Consider the following 21,920-nt stretch of genomic DNA (forward strand, 5'->3'; position numbering starts at 1 on the left):
AAAAAGCCCCCCCCTCGAATGAGCCCCCCCCCTTCGAATAAGCCCCCATCCAAAATATCAAAAATAAATAAGCCCCTAGAGGGCTAATTCGAGGATTTTCGGTATTCAGCTTTCGCTGTCGGTAAATCTGACATTACATCACATGCAGATGAATACTTTGACCTTCAATTTACTGAAATGGGGTGTTTGGGTCGTGAAAACAGAAATTTGCCTGTAGAAATGTGGATAAGGACAACTTTGCTCCTATTTAACTTCCATCAGATGATCTCGTCGCTCTTTTTATGCTGACCTACGCTGGGCTGTCACAAAAGAAACCATGTAGCCAAGTAGCCCCCGTCAAATACGCTTTTTGAGCGGTGATCGCATATAATTTTTAAAACGGAAGGGGGCTTATTTGCTCTTCCATACTCGAAGATAGGCCTGTCAAGATAGATGAGAGGAACTATAGAATATGACAATTTTGTGTCTAGTTGTCAGTATTTTGCGGAAAAGACCAAACAGATAGACCCTGGATGGCAGTTAAGATCTTCCAAGGTACATGTTTCATAATATTTCTGTCGGATAAAGTGTCATTATAGCCCGTAACTAGCCAAAATTTAGGCCCTGCAAAACAACAACAGTAGATTGTTGAACAACTTCAAACCTTTTGCAGCATGTTGCATCCGTAGTCAAAATTCCCTCTTGCTACCAGACCGAAGAATCCATTTCTTTCATGTCATTTTGTGATTTTTAAATTGATTTGAAATACAGTTTTGATGTTCTCTCTATCAGTATGATCAGAAACTCAAATATCTGGAGAAAAGGTCTATGGTCATAAATCAGAACAATCAATGTCACAACAAAAGTGCTGAAAGCAAGAAAGGAAAAGAAGATTTTACAGCACAAGATGCAGATGAAGCTGATGCTGCCTGTGTAAAGGTAGTGTGAAAGTATATAATTTGACCAGGGCTAGTGTTCAGGTACTGCACAACAAAGGGGCTGGAGGTTTTATGCCCCACCTTTTTGCTGTAAATGCAAAATATTTGTAAATTAACCACCATTGAAGCCTCTTTTTATCAGTTTAGCCCCCCCCCCCACTTTTTTAGACCCCCCACTTCTCAACGCTCTGCAGTGCCTGCAGTTTTGAAAGCATATTTTATTTGGCTATGCCTAGCAGAAGCAGCAAATGCTTCCAAGCTGAAAGCTGGGTCAGAATATGGTTTGGACATAATATTTTTGTGAGCCCATCAGTTTTTTGCCATACTGCAAAGTTTGCGTAAGGAATGCAGCACCAAGAATCGCCAAAAAGCTTGCAGCACTTTTTGAAAAAAACATTGCAGTTTTTAACCTGCTATTTTGCAACATGATTTGTTCCAGTACAAGCATAAGTCACAGAAAATAATTCCAGATGCACAAATATACATTGCATCCTTGTGAATGATAATAGCAAAGCTGCCAGTTTGGAACTGTGGGTGTGTAAGATTTTCATACTCTTGAAGATAACATTGCTTTAGCTGTTTATCTTCACTATGATTTTAAATAGCAATAAAATAACATTGAACTATATCAATAAGATTTTACACCTACTTTTTTGGTATAAAAATCACATTATTCAAATTCAACCCCCTTGTCAAACTTTATATTTCCTTTTAAGGTTGTTAGTGGTGATGGTCGTGAAGTGATGTACATGTATCACATAATCTATAATGCCAGCTACAGTGTACCAGTTCTATATTTTACAGCTATGACGAAAGGTATACAATGTGCTTTGTATTTTCATCTTACTGTCATTTCTCTACATTTGCAATGTTTTGGTCATCCCAGATGGAAAGCTGGAAAAATGGTATAAAATAAGCATATCAGTGAAGGAATGAAATGATTTTCTCTCTGAAACCAAGAAAGAGTCAAAGTTTCAAGTATAGCCCTGAATGGTCCTGGTTTGCAGTGTTTCATCCCTTCCAAATTTTCAAAAGCACCATGTCCTGTCAGACAAATGTTCATTTAATTAAAAAACTATGTGACAATTTTTCATAATAATAATAATAATAATAATAATAATAATGGAAACTTTTCATTTTCAATTCAATTAAAACTACAATTACAAATTTCGCTATTACAAAGGTAATTTGCAATTGGCTAGCCTGGGTTTACAAAGAAAAAGACTATTACAAGCACAAACAAAAGAAATTAACAAAAAAAAGAAGGAAAAAGTGTGTTCATCATTGTTTGTTTTAGAAGTCGTCAGTAGCAGAGATCGATTAGAATTGAAGAAGTTCAGGATTATTCCAAGATTTATTTCTGCGGCAGAAAATGTAATAGGTAGTACGGATAGTTAAGTTGGATAGTTTGGAGATCATGAAGCGGAGATGATTCTCGCTGATATCTAGAGCGTTGCACAGGTCGATGAAAGAGGAGCAAGAATGACCAAAGATACCTAGGGAACTGATAGAAAGATTAACAAACATGATAGAAGAATAGGCTGAGCTTAGGCTGTGAATAAGATTCGAGTATTTCTCTTTTTTGCGGTTAGCATTAACATCCAAGTTAGTTTCGTATCCTACTGTCAGCTCGAGTATGAATAGTCGATGGTCAGAAGTGACTAGAAGTAGATCAGGACGGAAAGAGTCTCCTGTTATGATAGAGGGTGAGAGATAACCTGAAAGGTCTGCGTAAAGAGAGCAATTAGGTATAGCTTTTAAAGATTGTGCTAGGAAGTTCAATGCAGAGTTATGGCACCATGTGTAACGGCCTTCTTCGAGGTATGTTTTGCAGCCTGCAACAATGTGAAGTAACGTTTCTGGCATATGGCTAAAAGAGCAATCGGACGACTGAGTAATGTTCCATTAAGATAAGTTTTTTCGCGTGGCAAGGGAGTTGCTAAGATATTTGATAGTAAAACTGTAAATGTTCTTGGGCATGTTGCTTTGAACCGTGGTCCATATTTTAGAGGCTATAGGAAGAGAGTGGTCAAAGATGAAGGAAAGAACGGTACCTTGAGATACAAGATGGTTTTGAAGGCGCTCTTTATGTTCTGATCTAACAGCCTTCAATACTCTAGTATTCCTGTAAACATCATATTGGATGTTCATGCTCTGGCTGGTATTTTTCCACAAAGATTGGATGTTTTTGTTGGGAGAGGATTTCAGTGCATTACGACAAACAGTTTGACACTGCATGAATTTAACAGAAGGAAGAATCAAGTTAAGACCGAACTGGTTTTTTGACAGAATAATGCCACTTAAAGTAGCACTTATGGGTATATCGAGCCAACGGCGGATAAATGCAGAAACTTGATTATCAAGGTTTTCGACGATCCAGGTTTTTGATAGATCGGCTACTGTGAGGTGCCACGAAACTTGTGAGAGAAGATAGCTGTTATAAAGAAGCAGCTTATTCTTTGGATGGAGAGGTAAAGAATCAATTTGCGTTAGGAGTTCTGTGAAGATGGAGCTGAGCTTAGACATATGTTCTTGGTTGCTCATATTAAAGTCGAAGTGACGCCCAAGATACTTAATAATAATAACAATAATCTACCATATTTAAACAGGATAGCCTTTTCAGTAAAGATAATACTGCTATCACTAAGGGACCTGCAAAACTATCATTGCAAAACTATTGAGAATTTTTCCTGAGTTGTTCATTTGCACATTGTAACAATATCCTGTTGCATAATGCAACTGATGGGTTTGTAAATTAACACCAAAATTGTTTAGGACATTTAATGGTTTAAAGATTTATTAGCCTTAACCTGATTTTACAGATGGCAAAAGCCTGGAGCTTGATGAGATCTGGGGGCAAGTACCAGATGTTTATGGCGATGCTCTTGTTGATAAATGGTCATTTTTGACACAGACAGTATGTTTTCCTTTTTTCATCTTCTTATTGAACCATAAGCCATTTCTTTACAGAGAAAACCTTTGTTGGGAGGGATTAACATTTATTATGACTTGAAATTTTACAAAATTAATAAGACATTACTCGGAGAAATGCTTGAGTGTTTTATTGAGAATTTAATATGTATTTAGAAAGGATATTTTCCATTGGCAGAAGGAGGCTATTATTGCAGCCCCTCCCCCTAATCAAACTAGCAAAAAGAATAGAATGAAGCAATGCCAACTTAATTCTATCTAGCAGTCAATAAAATAGTAACAAGCAAATCAAACTAAACAACACAGCTATTTCTTTCAGGAACATCCACTGCTTGGGTACCCTGTGTTTCATATTCATCCTTGTAATACAGCAAAAATGATGGGAAATCTCTTGCCAGTTGATATTCATACAAGCAAACACAGGTTTGTTGAACATAAATGTGTCAAAGGATTCACAAATCCTCAATTTCCTTTTCCAGTTCTCTTTGCTACAGCTCAATCCTTTAATTTTAATTGATCATGACCACTGGTTTGAATGACTTACAGTGTGTTTGAAAAAAGCATTTATTGCATGTTCATGGTGGCTAGGTTCCCAGTATGTCAGCAATCATACTGATCTCGAATCATTACAGTAATAAAATCATTGGTTTATTGTATCTGCTGTAAAATCTTTATGTTATGTAACTTTAAAAGAAACCTGATAACCAAACATATTTAATAACGAAAAATGGGCTGGAGAAAGAAAATATAAAACAGTGTGATTTTATTTACCATTTTGAAATCTTTAGTATTTGGTATATTGTGTTTTTACGTTTCCAGCTATTTTCAAACAGCAAATCTAGCTCAACTGAATAACAATATTTTTCTACAAGGTATGTTCCTTTGTGGCTCAGTGCTGTTGGTCCTTTGGTAGGTCTACATCTAGCAACAGATTTGTTCACCGAGGAAAAAGAACTACAAATGAAATCTAATGAAAACTAGTAAAATGTTTACAATTAACAACAACAAAAACGGAGGCAATATCTATGAAGCAAAATCAAGACTGGGATTATCAGTTTAAGAAGTTATCCTTCTTATCTGGAAACCACTCCAGCCTAGCTTGAAAGTCCATTAATGAGATGTACAAACAAACAAAGAGCATTGGAAAATTATTGCTTTGAGCCAATTGTTTATGTATCCTGTATTTATAAGGTCTTTTCTACATTGTATGAATCTGACTTGTAGGTATGTAATACCACTTCAATGTTTGGGGAACAATGTGATCTATACAAGCATATTGATGGATTATTTTGTGTTTGGCTTTCGAGTTGCTTGCCTTGATGTATTCAATTGCAAGGAATGTGATAGAATTACTGACATTGTAATTTATATCAGCTTGTTTATAGCAAAATTTGTAATTTATATGCCTCCAGCAACAGCTTTCTAAATCAATATTGCTCTATTGAAAAGTGAATTATGTTTTTATGCAAATAAATTCTACATGTACATATCATCATTAAACCCTGGCCTCTGAAGATGGTCAGGATTAGGGTCAAATGATCTTGGTGGCCTCCTGCTTCCAGTTGAGTGGTCAAACTCTGTAAGTGGCCCAAATGGGTCAAACCTGGCTCCAGGAGGCACAGAGCCTCTTGGCACACCAGGGTGCATTGGGGGTCTAAGCCCTATTCCACCTGATCTAAAAGGGTCCATAATCATACCACCTTGTCCTGGGTGACCAGGAAAGAGGTCAGCATCTCCATAAGCAAATGGTGATGGTTGATGTGCTTGCAATGGGTGTACCGGGACACCATCATGTAAAACTGGTTGTGGCCTGTTATCTCTTTGTCTTGGTCTTTCTTGTTCTAATAATTTACTGTGAAGCTCATAATCTCCTAAAATGTAACAGAATGGTAATACAAATAGAAGGTAATGTGCCACAATGTCCCAGTTTGCAGAGTATGGCCATTTTTTACAAGATCCAAGGTGCACCAACAGCCTTGCACTTCAGGTTGGAAAGTGCAAAAATTAGCTAAAAATGCCAGGCACACCAGAAATATCAATTTTTCCAGATTTTAGTTGAATAAAGCTAAGTGCCCTTAACAATACCATGTCTGCATATTGGGTGTGCCATTGCAATTTGACAAGTCAGCTGATTATAATAATAATAATTGCAATGTGGATAGCAATATGACAAGCAGTTGAGGTGATGAATATTAGATACTACATAACTCAAAATGAAAGCCTATTCCTTTAGAGCACAATTATTCAAGCATTCAACTGAGTGTAAATACTTAAACTTACGCCTTTCAAAGAGATCCTGGTGCTTTCCAAGAAGACCTCTCTCGATTTTTTTCCAGAGGAACCCCAGTTCATTTAACCATTCGATATTTATGGGCTTTTGCTGTCTGTTAATATGATCTGCAGTAGCAATTTGAACTTCGGCTGCATTTCCTTGGCTTTCGCCTTGTTTTAGCAAGTTGAAGCAAAGTTTATCCTCTATCAGCAACGCTCTTAATGTATATAGCCTTTGGCTATCCGTCTTTAGGTATGTAAACTCATAGCAATCAGGATCCTCCTGTTTGTTCCACTGATCGGGCAAAGCCGTTCCTTCAAGCCCATTTAGACTGTCCCCGTCGTACCTGCCGCCAACGCAAACAGCCTTAAAGCCATTTTGAAGAAGAACTGCATGTGTCACTAAGCATAATAGATCCTGGTCTGTGTTTGGTTTATTGCTAGATATTACAGAATCAAGGATTGACCTAATCTCTGGTTCCATAAATGAAGTACTTTCTTTCCCACTGTCTGCCATGTTTTTGTTACGCAGAGTATCAAAAATAATTACCGGGAAAACAGTGAAAAGGAGGCTGAAGAAAATTTCTGTTTATTTTACCCCCTGCTTTTCTCCTTTTTACAAGACTACTGCTGTATTTAACAGGGGGATAAGCGTTTTGTATAATTTTATGGTTGTTGCTGTTCCACTTGTATTTGTGTTCGCAAGCGGAAGCCTACAAAAGCGATTACACTTTACACAAAATCAAAAACTGAATCGCATTGGTTTACTTCGATCACAATGACTAAGAGAACATATACTAATCGAACAAGCTGCCTAAACTTCTGTGAGTTGATTGAAATAGTTCTTTTGAGTTTAAATTCAATTTTCCTAAGAAGCAGGCGGGGGAAATTTTGTGTGTACTTTCTGTGTATAACAGAAGTTCAGTACAGTTTGCACAGAAACAGTGATCTGCCGCTACACATTCTACCCCTGCCATCCTCTCCCTCCTCTCTTAATCAAATACTGATGCATGGTAGGTGCTTTGAAAAGAGATATATCCATATTTAACTGTAGGGTTTTGGTGCAAAACTCAACACAGCAACATTGATATACTAAAAATCTTTCCGGAAATTTAGGCACTCCATCAGGAAAAAAGCAATTGAAAATTTGGGCATATTATATTTTTTGGCATAAGAATTGTGCATGAAAATTTGCATGGAAAGTGCTTTACAATTTGGTTGAATTTGATACAGTTGGAATGATTTCATATTTATCCTCTATTGCTTTATATAGCTTGAGCCTTTTTAGTCCATTATTACAAACTATGTTATTAAATCAAGTCAGATTTCCTCCAGCCTATGCTAATACATTATATCAATATTGAATGATAAAAGCCCTGGGTTCTTTGAAATTGTCATTCTTATATTTTATAAACATTTAAAACAGAACAAGAAAGGAAAATGGATGTAACAAATCATGGAAGCCAATATTGATGGAACTGAAGAACAACTCAAAGAACTGAAAGATGCATCAGAAGTATGCCCAGTATCACCATCAACCTCAAAAAATGATTTGATTTCAAAAAATGGGAAAAGTAAATATATTGTTAACATTGTTGTTATTGTAAATTCCTCATTTCCTAAATTGATGTATGCATAAGTAAACTGAACTCCATAACCCACCACACCTTGTTCTGGAAGGACAAGGTATCCCATATGTCACAGGCAACAGCTAAATGCCTTTTTTGTTGCTTGAAAATGCAAAATGCTGGAAGTCTCTCCATATGCAATATATTTATTTTATTCAAGATTAGGCTTTAGTGAATAAGACAAGTTATAACACTGAAACTAATCCTGTGATTTTGAAGGTGTTTATCTTTTTGTAGGGAAAAGGAAGACTGCGTCACAAAATGTTGTGTGTCCAGTGTGTGGTTTGACTTTGAGATTTGGTGAGATGAAAGAGCACTATGAGAAAGAACTAAGCAGTCTGGATGAGCTAAGTGATCCATCATCCAAAACGTATGTTCTTATTTGGAATTTAATTAGAGTAGATATTTGAGAAACATTATGTTGTGAATGCTAGAAACTACCTTCTTGTGCATATTTTTAAATAATCAATGGCAAGTTTTTTACAGAAAATAAGCATTTGTCAGTTTTTCATCTATCATATCATATGTTTTTGTCAAAGAAAATAATCGCTAAATAGACATCTTTTATGGTGATGTAACTAAGGTATGTTTTGGTTTCACTCTCTAAAGCCTATATTGATAAATACTGCCAAGAAACTCAGGTTGAAGATGCTAATTGAAGGGTAAGACGATTTAAAGCTGATCTAATAGGCTTTAGAGAGAGAGGTGTCACTGGTTAATGCATTTTCAGTGTTGTAGCAGAACTGGGAAACTGAATTTGATAACTCTTTGTCCATTTAATTTTTTATTTTTTATTTTATTTAACCATTTAATCATTTAATTGCTGGGTCAGTGAAAATAGGTCCTAATGATCAGCCAGTTTTTAAAAATACGCGACTTTTGATTTTAGCTCAATGAAGTGGCATAAAAGGCAACAATCAAAAAAGGTAAAACTCTTAAATTATAATCTCTAGAGCTCAAAAGGGCCCAAAAAGAAAATCACCCTTTCCAGATAGATAGCTTGATGATGTTTTAGACTGTTTGATGATGTTGTTATGTGATTTTCAACAAAGGATCTATCAAGAAAAGCTGCACATACCTTCATTGAAAATACAGATTTTGCAATATGTATGGTTTTGGCTCCCCAATGTAGCACGGCAGGCAAATTCCCATTAGCACCACAAATGCTCCTACCACAGAATAAATTAGGTGGTGTGAAAGCAATGACATTGACTTTATCTCCACATGTGAAAATGATGCAAAAGTTTGAAAAAACCTATAACAGTCCTTCAGACAAATGCTGGTTCAAAGATTCTCTTCTTAAAGTCCCTGCTCTTTATACACCCCTTTTGTTTTTGCCCTTGATTTAGTTCAGTTAAGTGACAAAAACACTATTTAATGCTTCTTAAAATATAATTGAGAGACAAGGAGCTTAAGTGAGGAAATAGAGGAGGCACAGACACATTCCCTAAATTTTTTTGGAGAATGCCTTTTTCAAAAGAATTTACCTCGTTGAGGATTTTGGGCCAGTGCTCCTTTTTCTGAGATAAAGTGTCCAACCAACCCTACTTGTGCCTTTCCAACTTTGACATGTTTTCAACGTCCTTATCAGAGATTATAGCATTTATCACTTAACAAGATACAGAACAAATTCAAAATATATCAAATGTTTTTACATCTTTTTTTATTTCCAATAAACATCATATATTTCTGACATCATATTTCTGGTAAGAAAAAGAAAACCACTAAAATGTGAACAGCTTTGTTGTCCAAACATTTTTATTTTCCTTCTGCTTTTTAAAGCTTATCTCCCTCATTTTCTTAGCATCATTGCTTTGGAGAACAAGAATTTGGTAGCATCCTGAGATTATTTATAATTTTTTGTCAAAGAAGTTATTTGAACCCTGCAATCAAAGCATTTTTAAACTAAATTTTTACAACTTTTACATAATTGTATTTAATAATTTCTAGTCCAAAAAGCAAGGATCAGCCTCTGCAGATAACGAGGAAGATGAAGAGGAAGAAAAACATAAGAAAAATACAGAAAAGAGATTAAAGGTAAAGGGGATAGTGATTAGCGCAATCTTATTTATCAAAACCAGCTGGGAACCAATAACTTGTATTTTGTTGGTGCCTAAAATCAGAGGTGTGAAGGAAGACCAGATATTCCTTATTTCATATATCGGGGCAAAACCCTTAGCTACCAGCTGACATTCGAGGCTCTACCTCAAGATTTTTATCCAAAAATAATTTAAACATCACTTGCTTAATGCTATGTGAATGCCTGAAATGAAATTTTTATTTGATAAATTAACAAAATTTTATTATTTAAACTGACAATTTGGCAAGGCCTTAGTTTGAGTTTATGGTTCTTATAGACAAAAGGGGAGGATATTTAATGAGTTGCTTCAGAAGTTTTCATACATATTTTATACATATTAAGCGATTTATTGTTTTTTGTAGGAATTCTCAGATGTTAAGTGTAGCAGAAGGATGCGATATGGTATGTTCAGGCTATAAAAATCTGGCTTAAATTTTGTACCAAACATTCAACTGGCCAATGTCAACCATAGTTACTCAAAATCAGCAAACCATGCTCCCTTTTTTGTATCATTGACGTAATAATTGTGATATTTGAGATGATTTCATTAAAATGCAAAAAAATGTGTACAGGAACATTCACTCAATTTTGATGCTATGAACCTTGATAAGAAGTAAAGTTCCAAAATGTTCTATCAGTCAAAAGATCCGTTCATAAAATATCATAGAATTTGCTTTTCTTGCATTGATAATAATCAATATATGTGGAAACTGGTTGAAACGAAAATGTAAATGTATTTAGAATGTTTGAAAATTGCCTTAACTTGTTCTAATTTAGAATATTAATGTATTTAGTTGTGCTGTTTGACGAAGAAAAACATCCTAATTTACGTAGCCATTGAGCCCGTCATAGCACTGTGGAAAGGGCAATAGGACAGAGAAAAAACATCACTCTTTTAAGACAAGAGAAGTAATCGTTTGTAAAGAAATAGTAAATCCCTCAGTTATGTTTTATGAACTACCCCACATACATATTATTCACTTCTTCTCTTCCCTTTCTTGGAAAATTTTTTTCTCAATTGTCAATTTTTTCTGATTTACATTTGCAGCAAAAATATTGCTTGGAAAATGGTCTTCCCCATCTGATGATCCGTCAGCATATCATCTCACTAAATGTGCAATTTGCGATGCACCAATTGCAGGAAATGAGGAGGAGCTTGTGAGCCATGTCCAGCTTTGCTTGAAAAAGGTAACCATAAGTCTTCTTACTTAGGTATTCTTGCGTCTTATACCTGCATAAGTTAAGTTGTGTAAGCAGGAGCACTGTATGTTGCTGTGAAGGAGAGAGTGGACGCAAGACTATATGATGTTGCTCCATTGTTTTAAAAAAAGACAGCTATGTGAACGACGTACAACTGTTTCAGGTACCTAGTGTGTTCATTTGGCCAGTTTTCTTAGACAGCATTTGGTTACCCAACAAATAGAGTACAACGCATTAGAAAGTTTGATCTTTAATCAAACTACTATCAACTCCAATAATTTCAAACATTACTCTTTGAAAGTTTCAAGGAAATCCTTAAGTATTCCAAGTTATCCAAAGAATGCCATTTTATCCAACAGTTTATAATAGGCATATTCAGTTAGCTCACTTGTTGAAGTTTCTGACTACGCTATTTGGTATATAGAACAGGACAGTTCTTAGCTGCTGCTCCGATTTTCACACTTAATGCGATCGTTCGGCAACTGTGACCATATGTCTGTGCTAGGTCATGAAAAAATTGTGACTTTATGTCAGTGCTGGATTATATTCCTGAATAGGTTTAGTATTTTATGTTAAGCGTGCTTATTATGATTCAAACTAGCTTGAGATTTGCGTTTTCTTTTTTTAACATATCTTGCACCTAGGGCTTATGTCTAGAATAACTTGAAAGTCCCCTGAACTAGATGGTTTAGACCTTCACCCAGGCGACCAGAATCCTATAGCTAAGCCCTAACAAGGGAAAAAAGGGAAGGCAGGAGGAGGAATACAAGTAGTTTTCGTATATGCTATGTAGCTTTAAAAGCATTGTTAATTGTCGTAAGTCTATAAAATATATAAATCAACAAACGATGATATGTACCATAAGTGGCTTAAATTTTATCGGGTTTTTATTGATATCTTAGAAAGAGGGTGATCTTGAATCAGATGAAGAAAGTGGCAGCGAATCCTTGGATGAATACACTTGGGCTGGACAAACAAGAATTAGGGCTACAAGCCTACTCGAGCCAGGTGTCTACGGTAATGCAATGAACAGTTTTTGTTTCATATTCTAGGCCATGGAAAGCCTGAGGGCGTTCGTCATAGTGGCCTATTTTTTATGCAAAATGGCACTGTATGTTTAATAACAGAACCTTTTACGATTACAATATATATATGTATCTTTTGTTCTCATGTTAATTTGTGGTTTGGCTTTAATGCATTGGGAAAATTTTCCAAGTCTGCCTGTAATTTATTTTGCAGCCTGTGATGGTGAGCCAATAAAACTGGAAACGACAAATGAGGATGAAGAGCTTGATATTGAAAGTGACGGCCAGACTGCATTCGGAGAGGCACAGTATCATTTCATAATTTGATTAAGTTATTGCAATACTTGCAAAAATAGTTTGAACAACTACTTGAAAAGATGACGAACTCAAGCTCATTAATGCATCTGCTCTGCTCAATTCTACACATCCCAGTAGTCTACATTACCGACTCCTAAAGAAAATGCAGCTTTTAAGACCTTTCTCAGTTGCTGGCGACCTTGTTAAACTCAAAATATCCATAATTTATTTTTTATCGGAAATTTCTTACAGTCTGGTCCTCTTTGTTCAGATAACTGCTTGACATCACTTTGAAAAATTACCCTCCTTCCGAAAAAGTCTTCTCTTTGCGCCGAGAGATTGCATCCGTAAGTCTCATCTTTTTTAAAAGCTCTTGGCGCGTAAGACTGGACAACAGTACTGACGATTAATAAGGAGCGTCATCCTTAACTTTCCAAGATATACAGAAAACGATGTGATCCCGTGCAGTTCAGAAATACCCGAGGAGAACGAAGCATTGGATCGCATCAGAGCAGCAATAACCACAAAGTATGAGTCACTCCTATTTTATATATTAAAGGCTGTTTCACAGTTAGTCTGTTTAATTTTTGACAAAAATTCACTTGTGGAATAACGCAAAAAAGTGCTTTGTTGAAGTTGTGTTAACAGACGTCTAGGCTACATTCATTCTGCTCCATATTAGTTTCTCTACATTTTCGTTGTTGAAAACGCTGTCCATTCACAATGATCCGTTTTCAACCAAAAAGCTGTTAACTTGACGGGGACCTAGCTGATTCTGCCTTCTTAAACTGTAATGTGAACAAGTTGCTTACAGTTATGTAGATTTCCTTATAGAAAAAGGAGGCAGTTTGTCAGCTGTTGTTTATTGTTAATTGGCCTCACTATGCTACTGCTTTATTTTATTTAAGTGATCACAGTGGAAATTTGATCATTTATCATACTTGCTATTTTCCTATTGACAACTGTATTCCCTACCCTGAGGGCGAGAGTAGGCGGGGATCGTGGCCAAGGCCAAATTCTAAAAAAGGGTGGGGGTTTTAAGAAACGTAGGGCTCATTGTTTTATGAATTTTTAGTATTGACTTCAAAGACACTTATATTGTTTATTCATATTATTTGAATTTTATAATATTCGTCGACGGTTTTTGTCGATAAAACAGACAGATTGAAATACTGAGTGATTTTTACAAAATAAGTGATTTTTTTACTTAAGACAAAAATTTTCATATTAACTTCAACTTCTTAGCTGCATTTTAGGCCTATGTTTTTTCTAGTGATGCGAAAGCTAGCAGTCCAGATGCGTCGATAAGATCTCGATGGTCCAATGGAGAAGGTATGCCAGCATGTTCTCAAATATCGTAGCATCGAGACCATTTGCAATATTCTTTCAATTAACAGTCCTTAGATTTTTTTAATTTGGGGCCCAGCATTAGTTATTTAAATATTGTTTGTGATAACAATTTTCGTTAAGAGAATTGATCTATTGATGCTTAAGGAAACTGATTTTTCAATTCTCCTGTAGTATTTCAAAGAATGTGGTAACCCACAAATAAGGTTTATTCGACGGTAACAACTCAATGTGTTTGAAATATTTGAAAGGCCCTGAACAATTAATGATGAGTAGGGATATTTATATGAGTAAAAATTGAAAAAACTCTTGATTATTTACATATATAAATATATCCACCTATTCTACTCTTTTTCAGCAAGCTGTATCAGCGAATGTGAAAATTTTGAAAACCTGACTGTGGATAGCAATCTGTAAGTTTATTCATTATTTCATGTATGACCTAGTGTAAATGAAGCTGGAAAATCCAGCCGTCGCTTTTATCTACCAAAGCCTTCGCCGACGCCAGTTTCTAATTTCCTGTTACCGTAATGTCGACTTACGTCGTGTTATATTGACCATTATTTCGTTTTATCGGCTATGAGAAGGAAAGAAAAATCATTTAAAAGCAGTATGTAATGGGTAATACCAAGGAATATAAACTGGTTTTATGTTTGTATGAATTTGTTTAGCATTGTTGGTAAACTCTTTATCTCTCAATTTTAGCAATGAAAGTCCTTCAAATGCCATCTCTTCACTGAAGTCAAGGATCATAGCTTTGGTATGTGTCAACTTAATGATTTTACAGTATTTTTATACCCAATTCTGTCACAAAATACAATAAATAAGTCTGGCGAAGTTGATAATTTTTTATTCCATTAAAACAAGTTTAAGTGTAACATTTTGTATTTGTTGCCATCCATCTGAAGGTAGCTCGAGCTGTGCCAATCGAACAGTGTCCTAGTCCTCTCAAAGTGGACACATCTTGCGATGTCTATGGCTGAAATTACAGTGAGATGGAGGCTCTCCTCACCCTAAGAGAGGTTTGGTCATTGCAAAATCTCGAGCCCAGACCCTAAGATCTGTAGTCCGCCATCTTAACTACTGAGCCATCCACTAATTTTATATGTTTTCTGTTAAGAACGATGAGTTGCAAAAGGAGAAACTGAAATGTCTCATATGCATGGTAAGAATTGAACATTCAATATTTGAAAGACGCAAGAATTTTGTTTTATAAATGAAAATTTAATTCTTTAATAACCAAAATCCTTGCCGAAAATGCTTGGTATACCCTAAAAAGGTAATTGTTGAAGAAAGTTACAATTATTTGAATATATTTGCATACTTTAACATAATCGATTGCATAAGGACTGGATATGCCCCCCGATTTAGAAAGTAGTCAGTTTGATTTAGAGTTGCTTTAGGAGAAAAGGTTAACAATGTTGGCTTTAGAGCTTGTTATTTTCACAACAATATGACGGGAGTCAGTTGAAAACTTTAGCCCTGTATTTCAGAGTATTACCATGCTCGATTTTCAACTGACCTTTGGAATTCTCCGGTTAAACGTTTCACTCGTTTAAATTTTTACACAGGAAGGGTTTAATACCCCTCTCGTTTCCGTGATTTGTTGGCATGTGTACTGCGAAGAGTGCTGGCTACGAACCTTAGTATGTCGTTTGCATTTTTTCATTCATCGATGTTTCAAACATTTGACATTGCCATTCGCTCAATATAGCTACTGAAGCATGCTTGACGTAGTTCCATGCTTCTCAAGCAATATCGTCGAATACTTTTTGCAATATTGTAGAAGATTTTACAACTGTACAACCTTGTCTTAAAGGGCTAGTTTATGTCTGACTATGTGAAACGTCTAGCTAAAAGTACTCAAATATGACAAATATGATATATTTCTTGTTTACCGTGGAATCTTGAAATATATTTGGAAAAAAAGAAATCAATTTAGAATTTAGTTCGAAAGAAATTAAATTGAGGGACGGAGTAGAGGAACAATATCTTTTTGCAGTAATGCACGCACAAACTGAATTTAATACATGATAGTGGACGGCCTAAATTCTAAAGGCAGTGTCAATCTGTTTTTCGTATGAGATAAAGCCGAAGCTCTATTCTCTGGAAGATTGACAGCATAGGATGGCTTTCTTAATAAACAACATTTCTACATAAAATTATAAGATAGAGCTGAAGAGTTGTCATGATAGTAAAATTTGTTCGCGACCATAAAGGGGAGGGCTGCTCATATATTTTTAGGATAGGGATACTCAGTCTGGGGTACAAACCCTTAACCCAAAAATGATTCCTAGCACCAGTACGTTTGCAATTTTCTCTACTTTTTTATAAAAGTCTCATATTCGAGACCTAAAACAAAAATGATTCAGAATTCATTAACCCGAAAAGTATTTGTACAATTGACTGACCCAAAAAAGGAACTGAGTTCCCCAAGCCTAAAAATATATAAAAGCACCCCCCCCCCCTCTCTCTCTCCCCCGTGTTAGTAGCTTCCTGATTTTGGATATTCAATATTCCAAATGCTTCGAAAGGAGGCAGTTAAGATCTTGCTACTTTCTCTAATACAATCTGCGGCTTAAAATCAACTTATGTAACCCTTTATCTTCACTTTATTCGTGTTTTTAATTAGGGCGCCAAGAAGCTGTGTCCGCAGTGCAGCACAATTACATCGCCTTCGGATTTACGGAAGATTTACATATAGGAACCTATATGCAAAACTATCTCAGATCAAACCAGACTTTCGTCTGCGGGTACACACGCGTGATGTGGAATCTGCGGGTATGCGGCGTGCGAATCTGTGCACGAGAATAAAGGCAATGGTGGGATGGACAATATGTTTCTTATTAATGCCGTCTTAGCTATTCCGTTATAGCGAAACATTCACGAACTACCTTTTTTATTCTGGTTCTTGATAATGAATCATTTAACGAATTTTGTGTTTTGTATATTCTGCAATGTAATGTTAAGGAAAATGTCCGTGTGTCTGTTCAAGCAGAGTAAGGTTTTATTGAAAATTTCTTGACTTCGCTGATACATATTTGAGTCAGAATTCTTTCCGTAAAATACACAGCTGTTTCTACTTGAGAAAAATTGTCTGTCAAAAGCACGTTTCTTCCCATTTCGAGAAATTCATGACCTCTTATAGATACCTAGGATACCTAGGATAGAATTTCAGACAAACTTGGCACATTTGTTACATAGCTCTTTCCTTATTCGGCTTGATTTGGTATGGTAAAAAGGGGAATTGTCGACAGAAGCTCAATAAAGTCTCAGTATCAGAGAAAACATTCTTATATTTTATCATTGTTTCAACAGGCTTTTGAAACAATTTGGCTCGATGGAAGTATTTTTATATGATTCGATGGGTGTATGTTTTGTACGGTTCGCTTAGGTGGGAATATGTTTTGTATGGTGCGGTTGGAGTATGTTCTGTAGCCAGAATAAGACCAATATACGCTAGTAACCAAAAGCACCAAATCAGCTTTAGTTGTATGTCTGCTGTCTTTCTCCAAATGGTGACGACCAAAGGCCTAAAGGTGGATTTCCTCTTTGCGGTATGGACGGAAAACGATATATTTTTTGACATCCAAAAACGGTACGCTTACCGTACCGTTTTTACATTTTTGAAAGTTGAAATCAAGACAACTTTTTTCCACGGAATTCACTCCCTTTTACCTCCCAACCAATCATGTTCGAGGCATTGCGTCATAACATCATCAACAAGCTGTGCTTCGAACTGAGTCACAGTCATTCTGAAATGCTTGAAATAGCATTACCTATCATCGTTGGAAGCAGGCAGAGTTGTAGATCCCCCCTTGTAAATACCAATAATGAACCCTTTCAACTTTTTGCTATCCTTTTTGAGACGTTTTTCAAGAAGGCCCCTCTTGTATTTTCATAGGAACACTTTTAATTTCATAGTTCCCTGGGTGGAACTTTCCTTTTTGATTTTTTCTTAAAACGTGTTTCATATCACTCTTTTATGCTCTTCTCGCATTTCTTTCTCTGTTAACTTTTCAATCTTCCTTCAAAAGAAAAAGCATCATAAAGTTGTTTAGCATAAACATGCCTTCTTTTCCTTTCCTCGGGGATGTTTCATTGCACGGAATGGAAATGGAAAGGAAGTTAAAAAATGGGAAAATTGATGGGCGTAAACTTTCCGAACAGTTTACCATTTACCGTTTTCCACTTTTCGTCCATACTGTGAAGTGGAAATCCACCTTAAGGTTAGAATCCAGTCTCTTGAAGCCTATAAAGATTTTATATTTGGAAAAGAGATAACATGCATTTAAGAGATATCAAAAATAAAATTGATTTATTTCTGCCAATACATAAATTTCAACCAAGAATTTTCAATTATAAATCAGATAAAGTTCAGAAAAATCAGAAAAATATTTACTTCCATTCCAAATCAAAACGTTACGTCTTAAGTTTCATAACCTTCATTTGTTGTTAATTAATCCGCATTAAATCAGATGGTGTCCTTTAAATTGCATAAACACAACACTTTCCTATTCATGTTTCCAGAGATTGATAAGAACGTCGTTATGTTGTTCTGGAAACAAATTACGGCCCCCGAAAATAAAAACCAATAAACTGGTAAAAGTGTTTTTTCCTAATGTAAGAAGACTTCCCCGCAAAATAGTTTGTATAAATTTATTTTCTAATATAGATTTTTGCTGTGAATAAGTATTTTTTGTAAAAATATAATCTAGCAAAGCAAATTGCTGCTTTTAGCGTTGAGAGGCTAAAGATTGAAAATAGAATTACATAAATTTCATAAGAAACTATTTTGAGACGACTAAGCTCAAATATTATGGATACATTCATAAAAATTGAAGATCACTCGCAGATCACATCTAGAATGGATGCTGCCACATCTAGAACAATAAATATCTTTCGATTCTAGAACGGTAATTGCTATCTAGTAATATTTTCTAGAAGATATCTGTACGAGCGGCTTTGGGTCCGCTAAATACTGGTAGTTCATATTGATCACCGCAATGGTCACCACGTTTACGGCTGCCAAGAGCGGCGCACTTAACAACGGTATACTTAACTCAAGCTGGTTAAACAGACCGGCAACGTTGCTACCCAACACTACAAAGAACAAACGAAAGGCTTCTGTAAAACACTGGATATTTGACGACACTAATTTCCCCACCAGTACTTGTAAAGCGATCTGCCCGCATGCGCTTATGCTTAACGCGGCTACGTAAATAATGAACAGTGACAACAGCGCACTGTTATCCGTCGTTAGATAGTCCATGATGAGCCAACAAGCACCACAAAGAATCGTCAGCGCGTAACCACCATATATCCAGGAAACATCGCCCACTCTCTCGCCTAGGCTTCCAACAACCAGGAAAGTTGCTCCGGTTGCTAAAACCCCCAATGTTCCGATCACAGAATCATAGTGGTTTGTTACACCAATTTTGTTATGTGCAAGGTCCATGATCTGACTTTTGTAAAGCCCACTAGTGTGTGCAAAAACAAACGAAGCCCATAATGTAGCAAGGGTTATGGGATTTCGGCCTATTTCGGAGATGATGCTCAACGTATTCTCTGATGAAGCAACGTGGCCTTCTTTCGCGGAAGATCCAAAAAGCCGCTTGTTTTCTTGAGAATCCGAACCCTCCCCATCGCTTCCCAAATCTGATTCTACATCAAGGCGCGCTTTCTTGTTTGACTCACGTTGCTGGATCAATATTTCTTGATAATTCGCTTTTAGATCAAAGCTTAAGGACAGGTCTGATGCGATTGCTGCCGTGAGTATGAAAACAACAAAGAACATGGCCGCAGTTGTTAATGAATATGCATTTTCATGTCGTATCTGCCATGTAAAGATTTTGAAATCTGCATTACTTAAAAAGGAAGAAATCGCAGGTCCAAGCAGTCGTCCTATTACTGTCCCAATGGCACACATTGAAATCGCGCGATAAAGATCGCGCGGGACGTATGAACGTATTACCTCACCGATTACTATTGCATATACTGCAGAACCTATGCCGCGAATGAACCGTCCAATCATCAATATCAAAATGCTGTTCGGCACAGAATAAACCACATTGCCAACAATTGAACAGACATTGCACAACAAAATAAGTCGTTTGATTTTGCGCGTTTGATCAGCGTTTCGTGCGAAAATGACTTGAAAAACAATCAACGCAACAAGATATGAAATCCTCAACAACACCCTTTGAGTCTGCGTATCAGCGGTGGAGTCGACAAACTTGACGTAAGATGGTACCAGCCCAGAGATGACATTTTGATCGATTTCCAATGCGAATAACTGCAGGACAAATATACTCAGACATTTTATCCGGTTGATTTTCCATTCAGGAGAAATGTCATTAAAAAGCTCGTCTTCGTCGTTGTTAAATTGCATATCCAATTGGAAAGTGGCCAGAACGAATTTCTATGGCAGCTTCGTTTGTTTGGCCGGATATATTCGAAAGATAGCTTGGCGTTATTAGTCTCAGACTGGTGCTGGTTGCAACTTGTTGTTTTTAAGGTTGACGTTGGTTGCAGCTTGTTGTTCTTAAGGTTGACGCTAGTTGCAGCGTGTTGTTCTCAAGGCTGACGTTGGTTGCAGCGTGTTGTTCTCAAGGCTGACGTTGGTTGCAGCGTTTTGCCTGGCGACCAATGTCCTGACTAAACCATTCCTAACAGGCTATTTGGACATGCACAAGCTCTTTTATACGGCACTCATCTTGGACTTTTCTACTGAGCCGAGACGCGTTTACTTATTTTCACAACTTAGCTACATTAGGCTGACCTGTTGAAATTTGGAGACAATAAACAGTGTGCAACCAATTGTGTGGCTTTCAAGGTTTCGTACACGAAAGGACATTCTTTTCAAGTAGAAACCACTAAGCGTTAATATCTTAACCAAATGAATTGTTCTTTCTTATCTGAAGGTCTTGATTGATTTTTATTTGAATTGTATCGTCCCAACATCGATGAATAAATTCCTTTTTACAAAGCATAAACGTTTATATCAACCATCGTTGATATGGTAATATCGTTGACTGGACTTTGGATATGGAAGGCGGGAGGAGGGTTGTGTATTTCAAACAACTCTGGAATGTTTTTTCAAACATCACGGTCATTCATATTTTTACATCGATAAAGTCTTCAGCTCGTAATCTTCAATTTACGAGGTGGCTTTGAAGTAGGCCTAAAATGAAGTACCCACAACAGCTTCTTATAATTTCTTTTAAGGCCATTTGCGTTAAAATCAAGTTGGGTACTAACCTTTTTTCCGAATTCTAACGTTCGTTTCAATAGAGCTCGTTACATTGGGTATTGAGTTCAAATTAAAGTGCTAAAACATGACTAACACCCTTAACATGCGACTTGTCATAATTATTATGAACACTTTTCAACTGTTACTAACTCGATTTCCAAACTCGATGGAAAGAATCCTCTCACCACATGCTGTTATCATTCCAGACTCCAAACGTTTGTAAGAATGAAATCTAATCTAAAACCTACCTGTCTGCTTATTATTGCCATAAAGATAATACGTACCATGTTTACTCAGGCACACAAACATTGCAGGTTTCAACCTATCAAATCATGCTAGTCAACCATTCTCAATTTAACAACAAAGATAAAATTTAAAAAAAGACATTCTTTTTGCTTCAAACCCTGAGCTTTTCTACTGTACAGCACACAGCCACTATAACCTTACTTTTTTTTATCAAAAATTGACCCTTTTCAAAAGTCATTATTCTTCTAAAGAATTACATTAAAACTTCAACTAAGTTCAGCTCTTATTCATTCGATCACAGAGAAGCGTTATAAGAAGAAAAAACTTTTGAAAATGGTTGTGAATTTTTCCTACCCTATAGCCTCACTTTTTTATCAAAAATTGACCCTTTTTAAAAGTCATTATTCTTCTAAGAAATTGCATTAAATCTTCAACCAAGTTCAATTCTGATTCATTCTGATAATAAAGAAGCTAATTAGTTTGTTTAAAGCAGAACAAAATCTAAAAACTTTTGTCGATTTTCCCAAGCCTATAACCCTACTTTTTTATCAAATATTGACCCGTTTAAAAAGTCATTATCATTCTGAAAAATAACAGTAAGTCATGAGTAATAAGTAAATCTTCTTCATCTTTTAATAAAAATGTGAATTAGTTTTTTCTTTAACGAAAAAGATTTAGAAAGTTTTTCACAATTATTTCCAAGCTTTAATTTTTTGGCCAAAACTT

General features: G+C 36.1%; 4 protein-coding genes across 4 annotated transcripts; 2 read left to right on the plus strand and 2 right to left on the minus strand.

Annotated features, from left to right (window-relative positions):
- Nucleotides 1-179: 179 nt before the first annotated feature.
- LOC135694334 (ubiquitin-like-conjugating enzyme ATG10) lies at nt 180-5,296 on the plus strand. The gene is made up of 6 exons (XM_065213021.2): nt 180-534; nt 772-918; nt 1,634-1,733; nt 3,740-3,834; nt 4,168-4,271; nt 4,721-5,296. The coding sequence occupies exons 1-6, from the start codon at nt 433-435 to the stop codon at nt 4,827-4,829; spliced, it is 657 nt and encodes a 218-aa protein (XP_065069093.2). The 5' UTR covers nt 180-432; the 3' UTR covers nt 4,830-5,296.
- On the minus strand, nt 4,607-6,663 carry LOC135694331 (proteasome inhibitor PI31 subunit). The gene is made up of 2 exons (XM_065213018.2): nt 6,129-6,663; nt 4,607-5,719 (listed from the first exon to the last, which is right to left on the minus strand). Exons 1-2 carry the CDS (start codon nt 6,634-6,636, stop codon nt 5,325-5,327), a joined length of 903 nt encoding a protein of 300 aa, XP_065069090.2. The 5' UTR covers nt 6,637-6,663; the 3' UTR covers nt 4,607-5,324.
- A 123-nt stretch (nt 6,664-6,786) lies between these two features.
- Nucleotides 6,787-16,721, plus strand: LOC135694327 (E3 ubiquitin-protein ligase RNF220). Its single transcript, XM_065213011.2, has 16 exons — nt 6,787-6,943; nt 7,546-7,693; nt 7,985-8,117; nt 8,637-8,673; nt 9,698-9,784; nt 10,190-10,229; nt 10,876-11,015; nt 11,930-12,044; nt 12,267-12,360; nt 12,788-12,877; nt 13,623-13,681; nt 14,055-14,109; nt 14,402-14,456; nt 14,817-14,861; nt 15,268-15,342; nt 16,329-16,721. Exons 2-16 carry the CDS (start codon nt 7,576-7,578, stop codon nt 16,398-16,400), a joined length of 1,215 nt encoding a protein of 404 aa, XP_065069083.2. The 5' UTR covers nt 6,787-6,943; nt 7,546-7,575; the 3' UTR covers nt 16,401-16,721.
- Nucleotides 16,722-17,986: 1,265 nt separating this feature from the next.
- On the minus strand, nt 17,987-21,857 carry LOC148959781 (uncharacterized). The gene has a single exon (XM_089109613.1). The coding sequence runs from the start codon at nt 20,085-20,087 to the stop codon at nt 18,624-18,626; it is 1,464 nt and encodes a 487-aa protein (XP_088965739.1). The 5' UTR covers nt 20,088-21,857; the 3' UTR covers nt 17,987-18,623.
- Between the last annotated feature and the right edge of the window lie 63 nt (nt 21,858-21,920).

Source organism: Rhopilema esculentum, chromosome 8 (genome assembly GCF_057945365.1).
Source record: "Rhopilema esculentum isolate cy_ngs chromosome 8, ASM5794536v1, whole genome shotgun sequence".
In the NCBI taxonomy this organism is placed as follows: Eukaryota; Metazoa; Cnidaria; class Scyphozoa; order Rhizostomeae; family Rhizostomatidae; genus Rhopilema; species Rhopilema esculentum.